General features: G+C 32.4%; 2 protein-coding genes across 2 annotated transcripts; one reads left to right on the top strand and one right to left on the bottom strand.

Moving 5' to 3' along the window:
• The first annotated feature begins 11,757 nt into the window (after positions 1–11,757).
• On the top strand, positions 11,758–12,141 carry LOC127809345 (protein STIG1-like). Its single transcript, XM_052348107.1, has one exon. It carries the CDS (start codon positions 11,758–11,760, stop codon positions 12,139–12,141), a length of 384 nt encoding a protein of 127 aa, XP_052204067.1.
• Positions 12,142–20,448: 8,307 nt separating this feature from the next.
• LOC127809342 (uncharacterized protein At2g29880-like) lies at positions 20,449–21,121 on the bottom strand. The gene is made up of 2 exons (XM_052348106.1): positions 20,795–21,121; positions 20,449–20,703 (listed from the first exon to the last, which is right to left on the bottom strand). Exons 1-2 carry the CDS (start codon positions 21,119–21,121, stop codon positions 20,449–20,451), a joined length of 582 nt encoding a protein of 193 aa, XP_052204066.1.
• Between the last annotated feature and the right edge of the window lie 682 nt (positions 21,122–21,803).

Below are 21,803 nucleotides of genomic sequence, written 5' to 3'. Positions count from 1 at the left end.
TAACGCATATAATTAATTTCTATCACCAAATCGGGTTGAGGAAGGGTATAGAATTCATAAATCGAATGAGAATCACAAAGGGAGTAGAGAGCTTGCCTTTAATTTGCTGCTTCCAGTGTTTATACGCCCATACACTATTAAATTATTACACATTGTAAATTAATAGTTTAATCAACCAAAATTAATAAATTCACACCCTAAATTAAATTTCAACTGTATAAATTTATTCACATAACTCACTCAACTTACCTGAATTTATAAACTTTAATTAAATTGCATTCTTCTATTTTTCCTTGATTTTTCCTCCTCATTCCCATGGCCGCGCGCTGCTTCCTTTTCTTCTTAATTTTTCCCTTCTGTTGCTGCCCGATTCCTATTCAATTTCTGCTGCAAAATGCAGCTTAAAATGGCAAAAGGAAAGGCTACCAGCGGCTGCCGCGTGGTCACCTAGAAGCCCCCCATTGCTTTGCCCAAAACGACGTTGTTTTGGGCAAGGAATGGCTGAATTAATTCAGCCAAAAGCTCTCCCTTGCGCACCTAATTCGAGCCCCAAACCTATGGCTCCAATGCACGCGCGCGCGTGACCGCGCGAGCTGGCTGTACCTTTAGTTTATATATGCACATTAGTAAACTTAAAGGAATCTTCAGCCATTTTCGAAATTTACATTTAAGCCCATTACTTTCAGAAATTGTCACAAACCCGCTCACTTATTAATACTCTTATACCCCAAGTTTTACAACAATTAATTACCCATCTCCTAACATGAATAAATTAATATTTTCTTTAACCCATAAATATTCGATAATCACCATCATTATGATAATTAATAATTATTAACCGCTCCCAATTTAAATTAATAATTATCAGCTGTTCCCAATTAAATTAATGGTTATTAATTATTCTTAAATTACCGGGATGTTACAAGCTTTGTTTCTATCGACTACCAGTAAGTTGTTTCTCATGTTTGTTGACTGTGGACCATGTTTTTAATCTGTCGACCAAGACTTTGGTCCTGTCGACCATCATGTGTTGTTTGTCGACTAAGCATATTACCTTGTCGACTATCAGGATGTTTTTTCTTAATCTATCGACTAATGTTTCCTTCTGTCGACTATGTTTCTAATTTATGTTGCTTGTCTTTCGACTAATCTCTTTGTCTGTCAACAATTTGTTTCTCAATTTATCTCAATGACTAGTTTTTGGCGCATTAAATCCTCGACCAACCACCCACAACAGTCCAAATTTTAAATGTATCCACCATCAATTATAAATAGGCGGTTGAAGATGCATTGAAAGTTCTGGGAACATTTATTATTCAACGTTCGAGCATTCAAGTGTCAACGTGCTTTAAATTTTTCTCTCTTGTTAATATTATCTTTGTGAGGCTTTGTATCTAATTTGTGATATTCATTTCAAGCCTCTTATTTTCTAAAGAGAGAACCCGTAACTAAGAATTTTCACTCTTAGATTATATTATCTCATCATTTTGAGTTTTAACTAGTTGTAAGCTAGAGGGCCTATGAGTGCAGGAGGATTGTAATTTTTCCTAGTCATGGACTAAGAGACCTACTTGTTTAAGTAGGGGTTATATAGTGAATCATTTGTAAAATCCTTAGTGAGAAGGTAAGGTAATGAACTAGACTTGGAAAGCCGAATAAATATAAATCATCGTCCCTGTTATCATTTTTGCTCTCCTATTTCATCTGTAACATATTTTAGTTCCCACTCAGTTTATTTTACATCACTTTGTATTAAGAAATTTTGTAAACGCAAATTATTTTTTATTAACTCAATTCACCCCCATCTTGGGTGTTGGTGCCATTGCTACGTTGGTATCAATTATCTGTATGCTAAGTGAATAAATAGCCCGTAATACTTGTTTAAACCATTTGTGTATGGTGTTGTTGGAATGTTGAAACCTATCACCAAAAATACTGTATCGTGTAGTATGCCCTACAATCATCAGAAACATAGCAACGCTCTCCTCGAAGCTCATTTTTTTTCCATCTTTCAATAACTACTTCTATTTCAAAATATCACAAAAATTCATGAACACATGTTTCTACATACGAAAATTACGATAACACACGTCTGGATATCTATTCAGAATCTCTAGCATGTACATTTTCCTCGTAAGTAATGACGTTCTATAAGGTACCCTACTAATGACACTACTTTTGCTGGCAACAAAGCAATTAAGCATTACTACATCCCCAAAATTCACAACAATATCATCCGTAAATAAAAAATCATCATCACTCAAATCTTCGTCAGTCGAATCATTAGTACGCATATTACCAACTACATTTGATTTAGTTGACCTGTAAATAAATATATTCATAATCATCATCAGTAATCATATCATTCATCATTTATTATAATCAACACCAACTAAGATGGCAACAAAGCAATTAAGCATCATTAAATCCCCAAAATAAATAAGCATTCAATTCTAAATAAATTCAACATCAAACAGTTCCAGTTGGAACACAGTTCTACAACCATTAACATCAAACTATGAAGATAAAAAAGTACTTGATGTTAATGTAAGAAAACACAATACTTCAAGCTATAACATCACTAATGAAAATAACACGATATTAGAAAATACACAATCAACCAACCAAATCAAAGAAGTTCCAAGATAGGTCTTATTTCTAATTTCTGGCATCTTCACAAATGACACTCTAAAATCTGGATCCTTAAAAGCCTTTATCGCTTTCATATAAACCTCATTAAACACTTCTTCCATATTGTTCAAGATGCAAGCTTTTCTTTTAGGTAAAGTGTCCTAAGTTCAGTTTCTTCATTCCTCATATTAACTGTAGATGACCATTGTGCCATGCAAGCATCGAGTTTATCAGTTTTACTGATCTTAGGTTCCTTACGTCAACATTCGCTAGATTCACCAATTTCTTCACGTTGACGAGTATTTGTAACTTCATCAGCATTCTCCACACGTACATAAATTCTTTTATTCAAAAAATCATCTTCTAACTGCCTTTCTTCCTCTGATTTTGGAGGAAGTTGAGTGGAAGCATTGCCTAATCCTCCAGTAGTTGTAGTCCTGCCAAATATCTCTCCAAGAGTTTCATAGTGCTTACATCCTTCCTTCTTGAATATTTTGTACTCGGACTTGTTAATCTACTATAATAAAAATAAGACACATTATCATATTATAAGATTGATATGATAAAAAATGATGGTGAAAATATTTTTTAATAAAAATATATACCATATAAAAGTGTTGCCAAACTTCCTCTGGAGCATTAACTTTGTTGGTATTTGGATCCCATGTAACACCTGTATGTCCTAAAAGTTCAAAGAACAAGCAATGTATCTTACGTAAACGGTTCCATTTCCCCTTTAATCTATCTTTGTCATAATCCATTTTTGTGAGAGTAATCATGGATTGATTTATCTTGCCCCAATCGTCTTTCATGAATGTAGAACATTGCAAAATCCCTAATTTCACATTTTCGTAAGGAATACCGATAAATGCATGTTCGTTCTCATCAGACCACGATATTGGTTCCTTACTCTTATCTCTGTGACCACCCATGTTCTATATTGAAGATAATAAAAAATATGAAGACAACATAAAAAATATACTCCAACTTACCAAAATATACTCCACACGACGTGAAAAATAATTTGATAGACCCACCCTTGGACCAAGGAAAAGAAAAGGAAAAGAAAAACAAACACGAGAAAAAAAATGCAATACTAATGCAGCCTGCATTCTAAACATTTTTATGTTTATAGACTGATAATTCATAAAACTTAATAATCATCAGTTATAAACAATATTTATTGACAATTGTATGCAGTAAAGTAGGCAAATAGTAGCAGTATCATTATATATATATATAGTAATCAATAATCAATAAACAGTACATATAATGGTATCAATAAGCAGTATAAAAGTAAGTACGTGCCAGTAATTTCTTTCACAAGTAAGCTGAAAACATTTCATGAGTTTCAAATCATTTAAGCAATATGTTCATAAGTAATTAAGATAGAGCAAGTAATAAATTAATATAAGATGCAAGAAAATAAGAGAAAAACATGGTATATTCTGTCTACTCACTTAGAAAACAGGAAATCAAGTTTGTCTCTGTCTGGTAGAGCCTAGGTGGAACTTTGATAATCCATTCATACAGCAGATACATAGATACACATATATTAGGGTGAAACTTGTGTCCTAATCAACTTGATATTTTTGAGTAGGTACTTTTTATTCTTTTGTCAAGTACACATATCTCCAAACACACTGTCATTTCTTATTTGGGCAAGCATACCCCTATGAGTACACAAATAATCCACGTGTTCATAGTTTTTAACTAAAAAATAAAAAAATACCATATACATGAAGGTGCTACCAAAATGTTGACATGTGAAACAAGAAACAACAAAATTAGAAATAAATATCTAAACTCTGCCCCAACAAGCCTTCCCCCCCCCCCCCCCACCCCCCCCCCCCCCAAAAAAAAAAAACAGAATAGAGAAGAAAAAGAAACAAAAATAAGAACAATAAAGTAAAATAGATGAAAGAAGAATGAACAAGGGTCAATGAGAATGTGGATAGAGCACAAATTAGACAAAATTTAAGTAAAAATGATTTAACCACATAAACAAGGATCAATAATTGAATCTTAAAAGAAGCAAGACTCGGGCAAAAAATATGGCAAGAAACCCACATGGCAAAAAAAGATAACTAGATGCTAGAAGTTGACCACAGAGAGGTGTTAACGATAAAAAAACATGATTCATATACCTAATCAAAACTGATAAACATGCATTCTTATAAGATCCTTCCCTCTGCAAGAATACATCACACAATACCTAATGTAAGACAGAGAAAGAGGATATTTAATAGGATAACTAATGTAATCAACTATTGTTAATAAAAACATTCAATCAAATTCTTTTCCTACTTCCCTATTGACCATTGGCAAGGTATATCAATGATTACACTACCAATAACATTTTTAGTGAAGTAGAGCCCTTATAAAGGAAGCAAGTTGGCTATGATTCTGATTGACTGGCAACCAAGTCTATTTACCCACCTAAGGACACTACTTGTATACTAATCAAGAAAACTGATGTAACACAAAAAGATAATAATAGGCCTAAGGAGACTTCGAAGTTAAGAAATGATGCCAATAAAAAGAACATGGACAGCCTAGTTTTGGCAATAATATTTCAAAATGCAGATGCAAGAACAAGGGATGCACTTGCCAAAGCTTGTTGATATTTGATATATATTACAGGATAACTAATCAATATAAAGTTGTAGCAATAGCTATGCCCTAAGGAAAAAGGCTTTTAGATCCTTTTTACAGTAAGCATAAAACTTGAGATTATATTTTCAGTAGCTTACCTTGAGATCTGCAAAAGAAAGAAACATAATAAAGGATCATTAGAATGTGTTCCACCACCAGTGAACTAAGCATAACTTCACAACAGAAGAAATATGAAATATCAGATGCAAAACTTTATCCTAATACAACAAAATAACCTACCAATTGTGAAGTTGTGAGGTCATTTTGTCAACCAAATTCATACATATTTTGTTAGATCCAAATTTAAGCATCTTAGAAACAAAATTACTGAAATCACTTAAATCAGAATACAAATCAAATTATGAACAAAATAACTGAAATCAGAATATAATGGGTTTGACCTGAAGACGAGATTCATAGAAGGAAGTGACGGACGACGCAGGGAAGAAGACACGACCAGCGTAGGCGATGGCGAGGCATTGCAGATTTGGGTTGCTGGTGGCGATGACGTGCAGTGGCAGCGATGGCTGTGGAAGGCGCTGCGAAGGCCAACAAGGAAGAAAAAGAGTCGACGACTGCTAGAAGAGATGAAGAGAGTCGCAATCGATGACCAACAAGGAAGAGAGACATGATTGATGGCCGAGATGGAGTCAGATCTGTTCAGATTTGGAAGAGGGAAAAAGATGGTGGTCGACGATGCTTGGTGGCGGTGACGGCCGTGGCAGGCGTGGAAGATGGGTAGGAAGATCTGGGTTGTTGGAGTTTGGAAGAGAGAAGAAATATGGATGCTTGAGTTTCAGGAAATCAGAAGCCAGAGAGATGGATTCTGGACTCGGAAGCGTTTGCACCGCGTGAATCTGAAAACACGATTGTTTTCCGTGTTTTAAATTTTAACCGTGTTTTGGCTGAAAACAGCCAAAACAATTTTTTATTGTTTTTCATTTCCTTTACAAAATATTCTCTTATTTTTTAAAATGCGTTTTTAAAAATAACAAAAAGAACATGTTTTGAGTGTTTTGAAAAACTGAAAATAGAAAACGACTCGAAAATGACAAAGAGAACAGGCCCTAAGCATTTGGTTTGAAACTTAACTCAATAAGCTTAATTGAATGATATTATATATTTTTATTATTTTTAATATATTATATATTTTTATGCGGAGTCGAACTTTTTTTCAAGTTGGTTCAGGCTAGGTCTCAAGCTCAAACCTATTGAGCTTGGCTCGACCCTATTTATATGGTAAGCCAACCATATTCCTCTCTTGCAAAAGAAATAAAACACTAAGAGTACTTGAAGAACAATGACTGAAGGAGGAAATAAATTATTTTTTAATTAAAATATTTTTCAATAGCATGCAACTTTATTCTTAATTATAAAATGGGAGGTTAAGATTAGTCTTTTATTTTTTGAATGATCAATAGTTTTTATGTTATAAATAATAATAATAATTATATAAATTATTTGACTAATTAATTTTTAGTTTTAAATTATATATATTCTTTAAACTAAAAATTATTTTTAACAAGTGAATTTAATGCAACTCAACTTTTCCCAATGGCTTTTTGGCATTTCTCGCCTTCAACTATAAATACTTGGTTGGTGCAGCATTTATGGGGTTAGAGAACATTCATTACAAGTGTAAGTGTTTCAATTTACAAGTGGTTATATTTCATCTCTTATGCTTTAAATTGACACAATTTTTCTCAAAACTATTGTTGTATTCATTGTTATTATTTATTTTCTAAGCCTTGTATCAATTGAGAGATATTATAACTGAGAAGTTTAATTTTTATATTCTCTCTTTTTATTAAAGCAATTTTTTTTGTGTTACTTAGCAAGTGGTAGAGTGCCTACAAGTATTGTGGTAGATTGTATCATCTAGCATTCTTGCTAGAAAGCCTATCTTGTGAATATGACAAGTCTCTTAAGAGGAAAACAAAATGAACAATCATTTCTTTAAAAGTGCTCTTTGAGATAAAGTTGAAGATCATTTCATTAATTAAAGAATACAATTTTATATTATTATTCAAATGAGTAAAACAATATAGATATAATATAGTAGTAAAAAAGACTTTGTAGTGTAGCACAGTAAAAAATAATCAAAAATACTAAAAATATTATCAAAAATTATTATTCATCTCAATTATACAATTAATTGGAGTGCAGTATAGTAAATATATAATTAAATAATTAAATATATAATTTTGGATATGATATTATAATTAAAAATATGTATTCGCTGATGGGTACTTCCTACTCCGCTATTAATAAAGATATGTACCTGCTCCCGGAAATTATTTTCCTAGCGAGCGATTTATTCTTGTCTTTTTCAATGATTGAACCCTGGACCTCCCAGTCTCCAAAAACTTAAACGCGTGTGCGCGTCTAGCTGATCTGAAAGTCTCATTGATTTATTATGCGTATAAAATATTTATATTGCATTTTTGTTTAAACTTTTTAGAATTACATTTGCACCCCAAAAGTTTTCAAACTTATTTTCAAAATATTCCATCTCTCATTTTGAATTTAATTTATAATTTCATGTTTTATTAATTTGCAACTTAAAAACGAAATATTCCGTCACTAATTTTGAATTTAATTGAAATTTTTATAAATTCTATATTTAACTATGAATATTTTCATTACCAAATCAGATTTTAAATTTAATTTAAATATTTTACGAATTTCACATTAAAATTTTATAAATATTTTGTTAAAGGATAATTTCAGTAATATTACTAAGTTCTTGTATAAACTCCTAAATTATATAGCTTGACATCATCTAGTTAATGATGAAATTTAAAACAAGTGAAACGTATAATTTCAACATCATGGATATTATTTTTATTCTATCTGCATATTATTCAATTAAAAATATTGGTATCCACTAAAGGATAACAAATTACTCAAAAATAAAGATCAATATCTTTCAAAAATGCATGCATATATGGGGCACATCTAGATTTTTATTTATGTACTATTATGTTTTTTTTTTGGTACACTTATTTAAATTTTTTTTATTTAATTACAATTCTTTATTTATATTTTTAAGTTAAATTAATTTTTATATTTATATTTTTTATTCAATTTAACCACTTTACTTTAATGTGTAAAAAAAAAAAAGATAAATACAAATACATAGAAGTAAGAAAAATAACGTAAAGTTTAACTTGTCACAATTAAAAATATATATATATTTAATGAAATTGAGTAACAAATATAAATTTAATTTTTATTTATGTACCATTTTTTTATTTTATTTTTTTCCTTATTTAGTGATGAATTTATTCCTTCGCTAAAGTTTTTTATTTTTTAAATTTATTTTTTCCCTTTTTAGTGACAGATTTATTCAGTCACTAAATTTTTAAATTTTTATTTTTTTCTTTCTAGCGATGGGATTATTCCGTTGCTAAAGTTTATATTTTTTTAATTTATTTTTTATTTTTTTAGAGATGGATTTTTCTGTTGGTAAAGTTTTAGATTTTTAATTTTTTTAAAATTTTTAGCAATGAATTTTTTTCGTCGCTAAAGTTTTTAATTTTGATTTTATTTTTTTCTTCTTTTAGCAACAAATTTATTCGGTCGCTAAAATTTTTATTTTTTAATTTATTTTTTTCCTTTTTTAGCTACAGATTTTTTTTATCGCTAAAGTTTTTAATTTTTATTTTATTTTTTTTCTTTTTTTAGCAACGGATTTATTCCCTTGCTAAAGTTTTAATTTTTTATTTTATTTTTTTCCTATTTTAGCGACGAATTTTTTCTTTCGCTAATGTTTGAATTTTTTTAAATTAATTTTTTTTCTTTTTTGCGACGGAGTTTCTGTTGCTAAATTCAAAAATATTTGCAATGGAATAAAAAGTCGCAAATTCGTTGCAAAAATTTAGAGACAAAAATCCATCGCTAATTAGGATGGCTTTTGTCTCGTCGCTAAATAGTGTATTTCTTGTAGTGTTAGTCTTATGTCCCATTGAGGATTTGTCTTGTAAGATCAAGGTATGTTATGTGTTACGAATGATATTTTGAGAAATCGATCATATAATATTATTCAATGTTAATTGAGGTACTCAGTTGCTATTTTTGAAAGATGGTTCTCCATGTATTTCATTTGGAGATATGATGGTACGAATTTTCATGTTATGAATTAAAGTGAATTTGATTATATACCATATCAGGTTTCGATTATTGCTTTCGCATTTATGATGATATGTTGGGGGATTTCCTTTGAAATACGGTACTTAAGGTATTAAGAAATGTATCGTGTATAAAGAATGTATATATTTATGTTGAGACCGAATGTAGTGACACGCTTGGAAAAAATGCAGGGTATTATAGTTGGTATCAGAGCAGAATTTTATTTTGAGACTTAGAAAAAGTCTGACTTGAAGACTTAAGGGGTTTGATTAGGGATGGTAATGGTTCGGTTTGATTTTGGTTTTTGCCAAAACTATAACCAAACCAAACTTAAATTACTAAAACCAAAACCAAAACCAAATCATTACCCATTGGTTTTAAAAATTAAAAACCATAACCAAACCATTGGGTTTTGGTTCGATTTCGGTTTTAATCATGGTTTTTTTTAATTTGATCCATACTAATTAACAAACAAAGACAAACTTTTGCAAATAGTATTCATAAAAAATTTTGATAACTCAATGACAAACAAAGACAAACTCTAATAAATTTACCTTCTTCTTGCATAATGTTACAAATTAACTTCAAACCTTTTGAATATAATTATTTGATTGATAAAAATAAAATAATTTAAGATTAGGTTTTATTTTTATTTGTTAATTACTTTATAAATGTTAAATATTTTATATATTTGTAATGCATTAGTTAAAATACTTGTAAAAAAATGCATTAGTCAATATATATATTATGTGTATATATAATATATTAAATAAATATATATATATTATATATATGTGTATTCAATTCGGTTCGGTTTGGTTACCCACACATTCGATTCGGTTTCAATTCGGGTTTTGGTTTGGATTTAGTAAAAATCATAACCAAATCATACCTATTGAAATAGTGTTTGGTTTTTCCCAAACCAAACCATTACTCAGTCAAAAGAGATCCAATGGGTCTTTGGGGAATAGGGCCGACCAGCAGGAGATGGGGAAGGGAAAGGAACGAGAGCGAAGGGCCAAAAAAGGTAGAACAGAAGGACCGAACAGGTGAAAATCGGTTTGATCTTCCGCCATTTTTGTGATTCTGCCTACTATTTTTCTTTTATAGTGCACCCAAAACGATATCGTTTTGTAACTTTAGTCAATTCGTTTTCTTCAATTAAGATGACAATGATAATCAAACCGACAAAAACTAATCGAAATTTCTACAAAAAATAACCAAACCGCTAACTGACTACTGAAAAATCGAACCTCATCGACTGGTTCGATTAGTTCAGTCTAACCGAAATTATGCACAACCCTATCAAATATAATACAAGTGAGTATTTAAATAATATTTTTTGATTATATATATGTGTGTAAACCATATAATGAATCACAATTAATTTCACATTAACTGTAGCTCATTAAGAAATAAAAAGTTTTATAGGATCACGCAAAGATTTTTGCTAATTCAACTGGTTTGATGTCATGTTCAAGGAGTTCAATAAAGCATGCACAATTGATCTATAAAACCTTGGGCCATAGGATCATATGTCATGTTTGGTGCCTCCTACCCAGTTGGTCACAAAGATGTCATTCAAAACCAGCATTTTGGCTGCACTCCAAGGGAGAGAAGAAAATGACAAAATCCTATTTAGCGTTAAATTTGAGTGCGTTACATTAAGTTTATGTTCGAAAAGTACTGTAAATAAATAGAGTAGTGTCCAGTAAAACAATTCAACTCAATTAATTAACTTACGTTAAATATATTGAAAAGCCTAAACTAAACTGAATTAGTAACTATATATAATCAAACTTATTTCACTTCTTCAACGCAGTGACCTTGACCCGGAAGGCCTTGGAATTGCTGACTTAAGTTTCATAAATGACCTCCTTCTGTTGTTAAGTTTACAGAACATTTTACTACTCAGATGCCAAGATTCACACATCGTGCCCAACCTATTCATTTTCGATTTCGCCATAGGAACCAACACATAACGTTAGTTGTATTCATCGTCGTCTAATTCATGGGTATAGGATGATGGTTACGTCCAACACTACTGTTTCATCATCAATCACAGCACGTGCACCACATTTTCCAGATCCATATAACATTTTCCAATTTAGACAAAACTTAAATCAATTTAAACATACGACTAAGCCTAACTTTTGTTTACTTAATTTCTTGTCGGCTACTGATTATTATTTATTAATACAACCATGTGCATCTTGCTGAACTACAGATTTTTCTATAAATACCTCACCATCGATCTCTCTCGTAATTCATTTCCATCAAAGCAGTAGCAACTCTCCTTAATATAACACATCCATCGCTTCTTCTTATTGCTGACATTGGATGGAGTCATCCAGGGTTTTGTTCGTCCTGCTAGCAGTGGTGGTGATGGCCACAGCCATTACTACTGCAGCCCCAGATTTCCATTATGTCCACAAAACCAGCCGGTTTCTCGACGAAACCCCAACGCGCAGGCCTCCTCCCATGACATGTGACAAGGACCATAAGGTTTGTGCCGCCGGTACTCTCTGTTGCGGCAAACGGTGTGTGAACCTAATGGCGGATAAGTTCAACTGTGGGAAGTGTGGAAAGAGTTGTGGGTACCCGGAAATATGCTGCAAAGGAGTGTGCGTGAACCCAAATGTGAACAACAAGCACTGTGGCCGTTGCAACAACGAGTGTGAGAAGGGAAGCTCATGTGCTTATGGGATGTGCAGCTATGGTTAAGTGGAGTAACTCATCCCTTTATACTGGAAGAAGAAAAAATATTTTATATGAAGTTATAGTAAAATAAGTGATCTGCTTGGTAACTAGGGTTCTGGATTATATATATATATATATATATATGTTGGGAAATAAAGGCAAATGATTGCCCTATCTGTGCCCATAAAAATTGTGGTTGTTCTATATCAATATTTAATTGACTTATAATTAGTTTATGCAATGTTTGTGCCCATTGAAGGTTAATGATTCTCAGTCATTTACCCAATTAATTAATATATATGGAAGTTTTTTTTTCTCATAAATAAATAGGATGAATTGTATAATAAAGGGATAAACAGTTGCATGTTTATAAGATTTACATTATCCATGCAGATGAAGTCAACAACTCTACTCATTACTTGCTTTCCAGTACCATCTTCCATGTAGTTTCCTTCCCCGGCAATGTGCATAAATATTGAGTATTTTAAAATCAAGCTATTTCAAAGAGTTTGGGTCCAAATTCATATTTTTTTCATGTGTTTTTATCTTTTTTTTATTATTTTAATTATATCCGTATATATGTATTTTTAATTCAATTTAACTTATATATTTTGATTTTTTTTATGTAATAATTCAAACTTTTTATTATTTTGATTACACTCTTGTACTTGTATTTTTTAGTCAATTTAACCCATATATTTTGACATATAAAAAAATAGTTAAATTAACTCATCTCACTTTATCTTTTTCTTTACGTATCAAAATGTATATAATGGAAACAACAAAAAACTTAAGTTGAAAATTTCCAAAATAGAAGGGTTAAATTGATTTGAAATTACAGGTCTATAAATGTAATTAAAATAACGAAAAATTCAGATAATCACATGAAAAAAACGTGAAAATACAAGAACAAAAATATGGGGTTGACCAAGAGTTTGGATATACCATTAAACACATTTTAAAATAGCCCGACATGAAAAAATATTTAATGCAATCATAATATTTACTTGATTATATTAATGTGATATTATTATAATATGTATTCAAATTTTGAATATAAGAGGGTTAATAAACAGGAATTAATGAAACTCAGGCATCCTTGTAATCATCCTTCCTTGTTTGATATTAAAACAACTGTTTTGAAGTTGACAATGCAAAACACGAATTGAAATCATGCATGGATACATGAAGCTAAATCGAAGGGGGTTCAAACGGTTTAACATAAGTCAAATTCTTAGGCGATATTGAACGGCCAAGTGCTCCCGTAACGGTCTCTTATAGAAGCTGGAATTTGTGAAGACGTACGAAAGAGTTGATTGCGGGGCTTACGGCTGGCAACTTTTCCTCTTTGTTTCCCAAACACATCCAGTATGCTATAAAGTACTAATATTATATTGTACCTTAATATTTTCTCGAGAAGCCTAACTTTCTTTTACTTCCATATAATTCAATACCAAGAAGCTATTGAATACGACCACCCCCACTAATTATCTCTCCATTCATACCAAACCCTTATTCACCTATAACTACCCATCACCTTCAACCAGAGTTCTCCCTCTCAGCCTCTTCTCCTTTTCTATTCTATCACATTCCATATGTCTCTCTCTCTCTTTCTTTCTTTCTGTGATCTCTCAATCTAATAAGAAGAAGAGTGCCCTAATGAGATCTGGTTCATGTTAGCCATGTCCCATTTGTGTACTAAATATTAAAATAAATCTACATAATCATGTATGACGCCTTAAAGAATCATTCCACATTTATGTAGTAATTTGATCCCTGATTTGTCTCGTTTAAACTTTTTGACTAGCATCAAATTGTATGGGTTCTTGATTTTGACTTGATTCCGGCATATCTTGAAATACCATATTCACTGATGAAAACTTATCGAACAAGTTATCTAAAGCGTGCTCTTGGCGAATATAGTCATGTATTGCACAACATGCAATAGGGATATGGAAGCATTTCGGATGTTTGGTATTTTCAACGTGTTTGTTAACCTTATCTGATCATTTCCAGAAAAGGCCTCACGTGACCTGTTATCTTCCCCTTTCAAGATTAATTTATCCGACCTCCCCCCTCGGATAAATTTATCTTGCTCTTTCAAGATAAGGTTGAATTACTTATCTGCTCTTTGTAAAATAATTAATGCCATTTAGTGTATTTTAAAGATTTAAATTTATTAAAAAACCTTATTTATTTAACTCTTATAATTAATATTTTTTAATATATTTTTAAATTATTATATGTTTTGTCAATTTTTAAAATTTAAATGACATTATTCATTTCATTGATTTTTTAAATTTAAATTTCTCTCTCTATATATATTTTATTTAACTCTTTTCAACTCTTTTTAAATTTATTTTTGGACATGAATTTGAAAAATAAAATATTATTTTTAATTTTAATCTTAATTTTTTTGACAATTCATATTAATCATAAAATACTATTTTAATCATAAATTTGATAATAGGGATATTTTGGTAAAAAAAACCCTTATCTCGGTGCTTATCATATGTATTAACAAACACATGGAAAGAAAAAATACAATTATCAGTGGATTCTAAAAAATTTAACAAACAGTCTGATAGAAATCTCGGAATGCTTCCCGGCCTTATCTTGATCATTCCATATCTTGATCCAGAAAGCATCACAATCTTATCTTGATACCACCTTATCTTGCTCATTTTAACAAACGCCCCCTAAGTGGATAATTGGTAATTAATTTTAAAATAGGAAATCTTGCCTTTAAAACTCTAATGCAACGTTCGATAATGTACATAACGAAGAGTGTCTATAGTTGAACAGTTCTTTCTTTCCACGTAGTCTTCCTCGTTCAACATAATCATGCAGATGATATCTTCGCCCTCAATAAAAGGCAAGAAAATCAGGTATGTTTGGATAACCAGAATCAACAAGGTAAAATTGATCTGCAAAAAAAAAAAAAAAGAAAAAAAGAAAAAAAATCTAAAGACTATAATATTATAAAAATATTTGACAAATTATTTGAAATATTAGAATATACCTCCACGTGGCATTGGAAAGTTGTTTGAGGTTCTTGTGACTGCATCAATGAATACTCGCAAATCATTAACAGTACCTTTTATTGCCTTCATATCAATGAATACACAAATGTGAACTTCATATCAAAATCACACGTCAACATCATATTTTGTGTTATATTAGTTTTCCTTCTACGGAAAGATGTTTATCTCAATGCAGGTGCCCAAGCTGTAATATGTGTTCCATCTATTGTGCCTATGCAATTCTTAAAGTAAGAAAATTTGCGCAAAATCCGCTCATGTGGCACATTTTGATGTGTCGGACATATTATTGATATTTTACTCTTAAATCTTAAAAGACTTTTGATAATGACACAAAGTTATGAAAATCAATCTTGAAATCTAAAGAAATAAGATTTAGCATTTAATGTCAAAATTAATTTCATTTTGATAATCTCAACTTGCTTTCAAGAGAAACAAAGTTAAGAGAGTTCAATGATTAAAGATGTTTATGTGTGGAATCTCACTTATTTTATTCAAACGTTCTTCTTCATGTTATTATCTTTTTCTAATTGAATAGTTGACTAAGAGTGTTCAATCCGTCAACTATGCATGAGCATCTATCGATTGTGTTTAGTGTATCTGTCGACTATCAGTGTTGTTAAATTTGCTTCTGTCGACAGAAGCTTTGTGACGATCTGTAAATTTTTCCTCAATTTTTAATTACAATTCAACCAAAATCATACAACACACCACAACAGCGGAAGCTAAATAAATATAAAACACATCACTCGGAGGCTTAATCATACATAACAACAAATTAAATAACCAGATAAACTAAACAAGCCACAATGTTTGAGCCCCTAATCACAACTCGCACCTCACAAATCTTTTAGTCGGGATTGCCCTGTACACACAGCTAACTATAACTGACATGCCCAATGGGCTAACCATGGCATCAGCTTCCACACCTAGAATGATGGTAAGAACAAAATAAGCAACAAGGCCCAGCAAGCATAATGAAGAATAGAGGTAAGGCTAAGCATAGATCTCCCACACCGGAACACATCCCACTAAATGTAGGTAAGACTGACCAAAACCTGAAATAGCCATACCTGACATGTACCTCGCTAGACAAAAATAAACCAGAAATAAACCACAATCAAGTACACCTCGCAACTTTACAATGACATCATTGGGAGTACATCCCTTACCAAGAATACATCCGCACAAAGTGCAATGCAACATATGAAAATGCCACGCCATAACGTGCAACAGGATATCCAGTGCTTAACAAAAATATAACAATGCACATAACAGTCCCTGGGGCCCACATAAGAAATGCACATCCTGGCACCCAAGTCCCAGCATACAAACCTGCCACAGCAATGAACTGGCTGGCATAAAGCCCATGAGCCCGAGGCACTCACAACACAATCCACACGAGCCCGAAGCTCTCACCACAGTCACATACCGAAGTCCTCCTGTCATAGCTATCTGGATCCCAACTCACACTCATAGCTATTGAGGGTCAACTCCATACCATAAGCCACAATCAAATACCAAGTCAAACGGTAACCACGAGATGCAACAGATAAGAAATGCAATGGCTCTTGCAGCATTAACGTGATGACAAGGCCCCCATAAACCAAGCATCTGGCCATGCTACGCCCATATAAGTACCCACACAAGCAAAATGCTCTAAATACACATGCTTGCCTATCGTACCCAAATTGGCACTTAACAGGCCAATCGAGTTATGCCAATGTGCACACTTCCCCGTACATACAAAGCATGAGCCTCAATGAATGTAAGCCCAATCCCATGCACTATAATGTCATGCAATATGCCACATAATGGCAAAGCCGATCGACAGTGATCAAGTACCAGTCGACAACCTATGACTAAGAACAACCGGTCAACAGCCGCCTTCGGCCTAATGACGGTTCGTCTTAGTGTCACTAAATAATCGACACGTTACCTCACCGGACGACAGCTCACGCTGCCTGTTATCACCACTCACGCCCACACAAAACCACAATCACATCATGATACGCATAACACCAGTAATGGGTGTCCGACGATACTAGCTTGCCCGACCAGTTTATAGTCTATCGTAACAGTTGATAACCAGCGCCCAAACATCCAGCCATCAACTACCATGACCCAACGATCGACGGTCAGTAGCTATATATCCCACACTCTACAACTCACACAAGTAAAACCCCAAGACCCCTGGTTACAACAACTCACCCCAGAGGGTATCCACAACCACCACTGACTCACTAAGAACCTAACTCCAACCAAGTTCGGCATCATTCCCAAGGAAGTGGGGGCGATACAATACCTCATAAACATTTACAGAATTAAACCCCGAAAGTCTTCTACTTAATTTAATTTAATAAAAATCAGATAATAATTAAGTATAACGCATACAATTAATTTCTATCACCAAATCGGGTTGAGGAAGGGTATAGAATTCATAAATCGAATGAGAATCACAAAGGGAGTAGAGAGCTTGCCTTTAATTTGCTGCTTACAGTGTTTATACGCCCATACACTATTAAATTATTACACATTGTAAATTAATAATTTAATCAACCAAAATTAATAAATTCGCACCCTAAATTAAATTTCAACTGTATAAATTTATTCACATAACTCACTCAACTTACCTGAATTTATAAACTTTAATTAAATTGCATTCTTCTATTTTTCCTTGATTTTTCCTCCTCATTCCCATGGTCGCGCGCTGCTTCCTTTTCTTCTTAATTTTTTCCTTCTGTTGCTGCCCGATTCCTCTTCAATTTCTGCTGCAAAATGGCAAAAGGAAAGGCTACCAGCGGCTGCCACGTGGTCGCCTAGAAGCCCCCCATTGCCTTGCCCAAAACGACGTTGTTTTGGGCAAGGAATGGCTGAATTAATTCAGCCAAAAGATCTCCCTCGCGCACCTGATTTGAGCCCCAAACCTATGGCTCCAATGCACGCGCACGCGTGACCGCGCGAGCTGGCTGTACCTGTAGTTTATATATGCACATTAGTAAACTTAAAGGAATCTTCAGCCATTTTCGAAATTTACATTTAAGCCCATTACTTTCAGAAATTGTCACAAACCCGCTCACTTATTAATGCTCTTATACCCCAAGTTTTACAACAATTAATTACCCATCTCCTAACATGAATAAATTAATATTTTCTTTAACCCATAAATATTCGATAATCACCATCATTATGATAATTAATAATTATTAACCGCTCCCAATTTAAATTAATAATTATCAGTTGTTCCCAATTAAATTAATAGTTATTAATTATTCTTAAATTACCGGGATGTTACAAGCTTTGTTTCTATCGACTACCAGTAAGTTGTTTCTTATGTTTGTCGACTGTGGACTATGTTTTTAATCTGTCGACCAAGACTTTGGTCCTATCGACCATCATGTGTTGTTTGTCGACTAAGCATATTACCTTGTCGACTATCAGGATGTTTTTTCTTAATCTATCGACTAATGTTTCCTTCTGTCGACTATGTTTCTAATTTATGTTGCTTGTCTTTCGACTAATCTCTTTGTCTGTCAACAATTTGTTTCTCAATTTATCTCAATGACTAGTTTTTGGCGCATTAAATCCTCGACCAACCACCCACAACAGTCCAAATTTTAAATGTATCCACCATCAATTATAAATAGGCGGTTGAAGATGCATTGAAAGTTCTGGGAACATTTATTATTCAACGTTCGAGCATTCAAGTGTCAACGTGCTTTAAATTTTTCTCTCTTGTTAATATTATCTTTGTGAGGCTTTGTATCTAATTTGTGATATTCATTTCAAGCCTCTTATTTTCTAAAGAGAGAACCAGTAACTAAGAATTTTCACTCTTAGATTGTATTATCTCATCGTTTTGAGTTTTAACTAGTTGTAAGCTAGAGGGCCTATGAGTGCAGGAGGATTGTAATTTTTCCTAGTCATGGACTAAGAGACCTACTTGTCTAAGTAGGGGTTATATAGTGAATCATTTGTAAAATTCTTAGTGAGAAGGTAAGGTAGTGGACTAGACTTGGAAAGCCGAATAAATATAAATCATCGTCCCTGTTATCGTTTTTGCTCTCCTATTTCATCTGTAACATATTTTAGTTCTCACTCAGTTTATTTTACATCACTTTGTATTAAGAAATTTTGTAAACGCAAATTATTTTTTATTAACTCAATTCACCCCCATCTTGGGTGTTGGTGCCATTGCTACGTTGGTATCAATTATCTATATGCCAAGTGAGTAAATAGCCCGTAATACTTGTTTAAACCATTTGTGTATGGTGTTGTTGGAATGTTGAAACCTATCACCAAAAATACTGTATCGTGTAGTATGCCCTACAATCATCAGAAACATAGCAACGCTCTCCTCGAAGCTCATTTTTTTTCCATCTTTCAATAACTGCTTCTATTTCAAAATATCACAAAAATTCATGAACACATGTTTCTACATAGGAAAATTACGATAACACACGTCTGGATATCTATTCAGAATCTCTAGCATGTACATTTTCCTCGTAAGTAATGACGTTCTATAAGGTACCCTACTAATGACACTACTTTTGCTGGCAACAAAGCAATTAAGCATTACTACATCCCCAAAATTCACAACAATATCATCCGTAAATAAAAAATCATCATCACTCAAATCTTCGTCAGTCGAATCATTAGTACGCATATTACCAACTACATTTGATTTAGTTGACCTGTAAATAAATATATTCATAATCATCATCAGTAATCATATCATTCATCATTTATTATAATCAACACCAACTAAGATGGCAACAAAGCAATTAAGCATCATTAAATCCCCAAAATAAATAAGCATTCAATTCTAAATAAATTCAACATCAAACAGTTCCAGTTGGAACACAGTTCTACAACCATCAACATCAAACTATGAAGATAAAAAAGTACTTGATGTTAATGTAAGAAAACACCATACTTCAAGCTATAACATCACTAATGAAAATAACACGATATTAGAAAATACACAATCAACCAACCAAATCAAAGAAGTTCCAAGATAGGTCTTATTCTAATTTCTGGCATCTTCACAAATGACACTCTAAAATCTGGATCCTTAAAAGCCTTTATCGCTTTCATATAAACCTCATTAAACACTTCTTCCATATTGTTCAAGATGTGCATGCAAACCACATATTGTTCAAGATGCAAGCTTTTCTTTTAGGTAAAGTGTCCTAAGTTCAGTTTCTTCATTCCTCATATTAACTGTAGATGACCATTGTGCCATGCAAGCATCGAGTTTATCAGTTTTACTAATCTTAGGTTCCTTACGTCAACATTCGCTAGATTCACCAATTTCTTCACGTTGACGAGTATTTGTAACTTCATCAGCATTCTCCACACGTACATAAATTCTTTTATTCAAAAAATCATCTTCTAACTGCCTTTCTTCCTCTGATTTTGGAGGAAGCTGAGTGGAAGCATTGCCTAATCCTCCAGTAGTTATAGTCCTGCCAAATATCTCTCCAAGAGTTTCATAGTGCTTACATCCTTCCTTCTCGAATATTTTGTACTCGGACTTGTTAATCTACTATAATAAAAATAAGACACATTATCATATTATAAGATTGATATGATAAAAAATGATGGTGAAAATATTTTTTAATAAAAATATATACCATATAAAAGTGTTGCCAAACTTCCTCTGGAGCATTAACTTTGTTGGTATTTGGATCCCATGTAACACCTGTATGTCCTAAAAGTTCAGAGAACAAGCAATGTATCTTACGTAAACGGTTCCATTTCCCCTTTAATCTATCTTTGTCATAATCCATTTTTGTGAGAGTAATCATGGATTGATTGATCTTGCCCCAATCGTCTTTCATGAATGTAGAACATTGCAAAATCCCCAATTTCACATTTTCGTAAGGAATACCGATAAATGCATGTTTGTTCTCATCAGACCACGATATTGGTTCCTTACTCTTACCTCTGCGACCACCCATGTTCTATATTGAAGATAATAAAAAATATGAAGACAACATAAAAAATATACTCCAACTTACCAAAATATACTCCATACGACGTGAAAAATAATTTGATAGACCCACCCTTGGACCAAGGAAAAGAAAAGGAAAAGAAAAACAAACACGAGAAAAAAAATGCAATACTAATGCAGCCTGCATTCTAAACATTTTTATGTTTATAGCCTGATAATTCATAAAACTTAATAATCATCAGTTATAAACAATATTTATTGACAATTGTATGCAGTAAAGTAGGCAAATAGTAGCAGTATCATTATATATATATATAGTAATCAATAATCAATAAACAATACATATAATGGTATCAATAAGTAATATAAAAGTAAGTACGTGCCAGTAATTTCTTTCACAAGTAAGCTGAAAACATTTCATGAGTTTCAAATCATTTAAGCAATATGTTCATAAGTAATTAAGATAGAGCAAGTAATAAATTAATATAAGATGCAAGAAAATAAGAGAAAAACATGGTATATTCTGTCTACTCACTTAGAAAACAGGAAATCAAGTTTGTCTCTGTCTGGTGGAGCCTAGGTGGAACTTTGATGATCCGTTCATACAGCAGATACATAGATACACATATATTAGGGTGAAACTTGTGTCCTAATCAACTTGATATTTTTGAGTAGGTACTTTTTATTCT

This window comes from Diospyros lotus, chromosome 9 (genome assembly GCF_014633365.1).
Source record: "Diospyros lotus cultivar Yz01 chromosome 9, ASM1463336v1, whole genome shotgun sequence".
NCBI classification, from domain to species: Eukaryota; Viridiplantae; Streptophyta; class Magnoliopsida; order Ericales; family Ebenaceae; genus Diospyros; species Diospyros lotus.
This window is presented reverse-complemented; position numbering and strand designations above follow the sequence as displayed.

Excerpts from the sequence above, each read along its gene's own strand:
- LOC127809345 (XM_052348107.1), top strand. The coding sequence starts at position 11,758 with ATGGAGTCATCCAGGGTTTTGTTCGTCCTGCTAGCAGTGGTGGTGATG.
- LOC127809342 (XM_052348106.1), bottom strand. The coding sequence starts at position 21,121 with ATGGGTGGTCGCAGAGGTAAGAGTAAGGAACCAATATCGTGGTCTGAT. Across the intron at positions 20,704-20,794 it reads TTTGGCAACACTTTTATATG|ATTAACAAGTCCGAGTACAA; the intron begins GTATATATTTTT and ends TTATTATAGTAG.